The sequence below is a fragment of the Tachyglossus aculeatus genome, unplaced genomic scaffold, assembly GCF_015852505.1.
Source record: "Tachyglossus aculeatus isolate mTacAcu1 unplaced genomic scaffold, mTacAcu1.pri scaffold_87_arrow_ctg1, whole genome shotgun sequence".
Taxonomy (NCBI): Eukaryota; Metazoa; Chordata; class Mammalia; order Monotremata; family Tachyglossidae; genus Tachyglossus; species Tachyglossus aculeatus.
The window spans coordinates 356641-363021 of NW_024045095.1; the positions used below are offsets into that span (position 1 = coordinate 356641).

General features: G+C 48.6%; 1 protein-coding gene across 1 annotated transcript; it reads right to left on the minus strand.

The window, feature by feature from the left end:
* Nucleotides 1–550: 550 nt before the first annotated feature.
* LOC119924178 (olfactory receptor 14A2-like) lies at nucleotides 551–1504 on the minus strand (the record flags this gene model as incomplete). The annotated part of the gene is made up of 1 exon (XM_038743175.1): nucleotides 551–1504. A coding segment is annotated over exon 1 (954 nt), but the record flags the coding sequence as incomplete, so codon positions are not given.
* Between the last annotated feature and the right edge of the window lie 4877 nt (nucleotides 1505–6381).

Sequence of the window (6381 nt, forward strand, 5' to 3'; positions counted from 1 at the left end):
CACAGTCTAGAAGGGGGAGACAGGCAGCAAAACCACTAAACAGGCAGTCAAATGTGCGGGACAGTTTTCATGATTGTGCCCTTTCTCCCGTGTCACCCTCATGGGTTCAGATTGTAAGAGAAAGAGAAAGCACATATTAATTCCCGATTTTACAGAAAAACCCAAAGTGGGTACGTGGCTGGACGAAGGTCACACAGCAGGCCGGTGGCAGAACAGGACAGACCTTTCAAATTTCATGACTCCCAGTCATATGCTCATTCCACTAAGACGCAAATGACACCCAAACAGTTACATGTCATTCATTCATTCAGTCATATTTATTGAGTGCTTACCATGTGCAGAACACTGCACCAAGCGCTTGGAGAGTACAATTCACAATAAAGTGAGACAATCCCTTGCCACATAAGGCTTAAAGTCACACATATCTTATCATCCTCTGTCCCAGACATTGACAAATCCTCAGGGGCTGGACGTTCTCTTTGGACAGCTCCTTATATGGATACCCCGACGGTCAGAACCCTGATGAGGAATGGGATAGTCAGCAAAATGAAACAGAAATTTTGTCCCTTAGACGAGGGAGGAGGAATCTCCCCTTTAGGACTCTGCCAAGGGCGGCCTTCAGATCCCAGTTCCTCAGGCTGTAGATGAGAGGGTTCAGGGTGGGGGGAACCACGGTGTAGAATACAGACACCAGCAGGTCCAAGGTCGAGGGGGAGTCTGAAACGGGCTTGAGGTAGGAGATCACAGCCGTAAAGGGGAAGACGGTGAAGAAGGCGAGGTGGGGCAGACAGGTTGAGAAGGCTTTGGCCCGGCTCTTGGTAGTCGGCATCCTCAGCACGGCCTGGAAGATGCGCACATAGGAGACGAAGATTGAGACGAAGCAGACAACACCTAAAGCTACCCCACCGGTGACGCTCACATTGATGGCAACGTGGTCCTCGGAGCAGGAGATCTTCAGCAGGGAGGGGACGTCACAGAAGAACTGCTGGACTATGTTGGAACCACAGAAGCTCAGGGAGAAAGTCGAAGCTGTATACAAGACCCCAAACAACACTCCGCTAAGCCAGGAGGAGGCCGCCATCTTTCCACATGCCGTGTTGGTCATGATGAGCTCATAGCGCAGGGGGCGGCAGATGGCGGCATATCGGTCATAGGACATCGCCATGAGGACAACCAGCTCTGAAGTGGCCAAAACGACCACGAGGAAGACCTGGAGGACACAGCCCAGGAGAGAGATGGATCTATGATCGGTCAGGGAAATGACGACAGACTTGGGGAGGGTGACAGAGATGAGGCAGAGGTCGAGGACAGACAGGTGCCTGAGGAAGAAGTACATGAGAGCGTTGAGGCACCGGTCGAGGGTGGTGACGGCGACGATAAGGAGATTCCCCGTCAGGGCCGCCAGGTAGACCAGGAGGAACAGCACGGAGTGGACCAGCTGCAGTTCCTGGATCTCTGAGAATCCCAGCAGGAGGAATTCCCTCACTATTGAGTCGTTGGGCATTTCTGAGGGGCAGCATTGACTTTCTGCATGTGATGAGGGAAGAGCCAAAGTAAGAGTTCATTGATTGAATGAGTGAAAGAATTGACAGGACACTTGCTGGTGATTCTCTATGGAGAGGAGACAGTTATTGAATTCAAAGTGATTCTTGAGTTCACCATGGAGACATTGAACCTTTCTGGGAAATGCTGTCGACTCCCTGAACATGAAGAGGAGGGAGGACGTTTGGGGCAAGTAATAGGACTAAGTCAATAAAGTCTATTTATTTAGTACCTACAGATAACACGGTATTAGTATATATGATCACTGCCCACAAGGAGATTCCATTCTATTGGAAGTACCAAGCTTCGAACCTTGTAGAAGCAGGATGCTATTGGGAAGAACACAGGCCTGGAAGTCAGATGAACTGGGTTCTAATCCCAAATATACTGCTTGTTGACTGCGTAGCCACGGGAAAGTGACTTAATTTTTCTGTCTCAGTTTTCTCAATAGTAAAATGAGGATTCGATACCTGTTTTCCCTCCTACTTAGTCTGTGAATCCCTTGTGGGACACGGACTGGGTACTACCAGATTGTCCTGAATCTCCCCTACCACTTAATACTTTGCTTGGCGCATAGTAAGCACTTAATAAATATCAATAAAATTATTTTTGGTTGAGGAGACTGAATCTAAAATGAATAGCAGATAGCAGAGGTCACAGAATATAAAGATATGGACTCGACGTTTGTGAATTTTTTTCGTTGGTTTTAGGGTCAAACAGAAAGTGACTTTACACATACATTCATCCACTTAGTGGAGAGAAAATGGGCCTAGAAGACAGAAGGACCTGGATTTTAATCCTATTTCCGCTCCTTGTCTGCTGTTTGACATGTGGCCAATCACTTACCTTCTCTGTTCCTCAGGTCCCTCATCTGTAAATTGGGGATTAAAACTGCGAGGACCGTATGGGGCATGGACTATGTCCAACCTGATTAGCTTGTATCCACGCCAGTGCTTTGTACATTACCTGGCACATAATAAGTACTTAACTATACCATGAAACAAACAAGAAAAATGAAACCCACATAAACACCAAACTGATTCCATTTGCTTACATATCCGCATTCACACTTGGATACACACAAACACAAGTTTACCTCATCATTCATCTAGTCCTGTCCTAAAGCATCACTCAGCTTACATCTCTCCTCTCCTCAACCTCCTCTCATAACAATTTGTGTCTTCGCAAGCAAAAACACCTCACAATCGGCTTGTAGGCTCTTGCCATATGACTGCACTTCACTCTCTTTCCATTGTTCAACTCGTCTTTTCAGCTGTCAAAGCAACTTTCTAGTTGTTACTCACGATCGACTCTCCCGTTTCCATCCTAGCTGGAAATCCCTCCCTTAGGCACTCAAAATCACAGAGAGCACAGTTCTTTCCGAATTCTGAGCACTGCTAAAATCGTCCCTTCTTCAACCAGCTTCCTCGATTCATTTCCCAGCCCTCTAAAGCAACTTTACCTACCTCGAGCGGGACTAAACTCATGTCCATTCTCATTTAGTGGAAAGCGCATGGACCCAGGAGTTCTCTTCTTGGCTGTGAGCTCCTTGTGGGCAGCATACACATCTACCAGCTCTGTTCAATTGTACTCACCCAAGCATAGCTTAGTGGGAGTCAGAGGATTTGGGTTCTAATCCTGTCTCTGTCTCTTTGCTGCTTTGGGACCTTGTCGCTTCACTTCTCTCGGGTTTCAATTTCCTCATCATGAAATGGCATGCAATAATTGCATATTTATCATTCCAATCTTTTTTCCTTCTAGAAGTGGCGGGCATGGAATATGTCCGTTGTGAATGTGTCTGAATGTGTCTGTTATAAAGTGGATAGAGCACTTCCCCTCTGGCTTCAAACATGCCCACGTCTCCCTCGTCCGAAAATGACCCTCTTTTAACTCCATTACCCCTTTAAAGTATCACCATATCTCCCTCCTACCCTTCCTTTCCAAACTCCTGGAGCCAGTCGTCCACACTCGCTGCCTCGAATTACTCAAACTCTCTCCTGGACCCCCTCCATTCTGGATTCTGTCCCCTCCACTCCACATAAACTGCCCTCTCAAAGGTCACTAATGACCTCCTTCTTGAAAGATCCAATGGCCTCTATTCTATCCCAATCCTCCTCGACCTCTCAGCTGCCTTTGACACTGTCAAACATCCCCTTCTCCTCAACACGTTATCCAACCTAGGCGTCACGGACTCCGTCCTCTCCTGGTTCTCCTCTTATCTCACTGGCCGTTCATTCTCGGTCTCCTTCGTGGGATCATCCCCCTCCCATCCCCTAACTGTAGGAGTTCCTCAAGGGTCAGTTATTGGTCCCCTTCTGTTCTCTACCTACACTCACTCCCTTGGTGACCTCATTCGCTCCCACTACTTCAACTATCATCTCTACGCAGATGACATCCAAATCTACATCACCCCTCCCCAGTTTGCTCTCTGCCCTTTCCTCTCCATCCAAACCGCTACCTTGTTGGTACAATTTATCATCCTATCCCGACTGGATAGGTGCTCCAGCCTCCTTTCTTATCTCCTATTCCCCTGCCTCTCTCCGCTTCAGTCTCTACTTCACGCTACTGCCCGGATTATCTTTCCACAAAAATGCTCTGGACATGTCACTCCCCTCATCAAAACCTCCAGTGGTTGCCTATCAACCTTCGTATGATGCAAAAACTCCCCACTATTGTCTTCAAAGCTCTCGATCTACTTTCCCCCTCCTACCTCACCTCCCTTCTCTCCTTCTACAGCCCAGCCCGCACACTCCACTCCTCTATCGCCAGCCTCGTCACTTGGCCTCGCTTCTGCCTGCCTGGCTCAGTGGAAAGAGTACGGGCTTTGGAGTCAGAGGCCATGGGGTCAAACCTCATCTCTGCCAAGTAGTCAGCTGTGTGACTTTGGGCAAGTCACCTAACTTCTCTGTGCCTCAGTTACCTCATCTGTAAAATGTGGATTAAGACTGTGAGCCCGGCGTGGGACAACCCGATCACCTTGTAACATCCCCAGCGCTTAGACCAGTGCTTAGCACATAGTAAGCCCTTAATAAATGCCATTTTTATTCTTCTTATTATTATTTTGCTTGTCTCGCCGTCGACCACTGGCCCACGTCCTTCATCTGTCCTGGAATGCCCTCCCTCCTCACATACGTCAAACTAGCTCTCTTCACCTCTTCAAAGCCCTACTGATAGCTTACCTCCTCCAGGAGGCCTTCCAAAACTGGGCCCGCCTTTTGCTTTGCTGCTCCGCCCCACTCCTCGCCCCTACTCCCTCCCTCTTCTCTCCCCGCTTCCTCTCCCCGCAGAGGTTGTGTATATTTGTACATATTTGTTACCCTATTTTATTAATGATGTGCATGAATCTACAATTCTATTTATGTATTCTGATGGTATTGACGCCTGTCTACTTGTTTTGTTTTGTTGTCTGTCTCCCCTTTCTAGACTGTGAACCCGTTGTTGGATATCTGTTGCCGAATTGTACTTTCCAAGCCCTTAGTACAGTGCTCTACACACAGTAAATGCTCAATAAATACGAGTGAATGAATGAATGAATGAATGAATGAGTCAGAAGCACTTGGGTTCTAATTCCAGATCCGCCTCATGCCTGCTGTGTGATCATGGGCAACTCATTTAACTTATCTGAGCCTCAGTTACCTCATCTGTAAAATGGGTGTTAAGACTGTGAGCTCCATGTGGAACAAGGACTGATTCGAACCTGCTTAACCTGGATCTACCCCAGCACCTATTTCAGTACTGGGGACATAGTAAGAGCTTAACAAATACTACTATTATTATTATTACTCTCCAAGTGGTTAGTGCACACAGTAAGCGCTCAATCAAAATTATTCAAGATTAACAGAGTGATAGTAAATTAGACTGTGTCATCCTAGACCAGTAGGCTGGACAGACCATGAGGGCAGGGATTACAACCTTTCCCACTATTTGTCTTCTCCCAACATTTGAGAAGAAGTCTTACAGGGAGGAATTGCTGATAGTGTTAGTGGCTGTCCAAAGCTGGTCCCACTAATTCAGATCTGCCTGTCATTTATCCTCTGCAAGGGATTCTGGGACCCCCTGAAGGCCAGAGTGACTGTCCACAGTGCTAACGCTGTGCCAGAGGCCCGTAGCCCGGAAAGTAGTTGGCATGGTAACGAGGTTTGAGGATGAAGGAGGAGAGGTTTGCGATAGTTGGGGGTTACTGAACTGGAAAACACCTTCCCACCTGCTAACACCCCTTCCCCGCTGGGGGCCGCGGTTCTGGTCCGAACCCCAGCTTAGGCCTCAGGCTGGTTCCATCTCTTCCATTCTCATCCTCATCCCCCCCCAGCCTCTCCATACCACTCACCCCCGGGCACTCTGACAGGGGCAGCATGGGGCAGGGGTTCGCCGACCTCTGCAGGGCTGAGCTGGTCTCCTCTTTCCCCTCAGACTCGTGGGTTCAAACAACAAGAAAGGAAAGGAGAGGGGCCCTCAGTCCCTCTCCGCTCTCCCTCTATCCCCGAGAAGCCCTCCAGACAGGCCCCCATCCCTGTAGATAAAGCAGGAGCTGCTCCGAGGGGGATCCCTGGAGGACGGCATGGGGCCCTGTCAAGGGGCCTCATGGCCTGGACAAGTCACGCACCCTCTGATCACGTAGTTCCTGGGGCTCCTGGGAAGCAAGGGCCCCATCCCTGCAGCATCAACGATGTTGTTGGCCCTGAGGGTTCCCGTGGAAACAACGGCATCTGCATCCCAGCTTCCCAACGGTTCCTGCTTTCACCGACAGACTTTAGACACTGTGAATGTTTTCACCTTTGTCTAATTCACAACCTGAGACACTCAATGTGTGAGTCAATCAGCCAACTATAACTTTTTCTT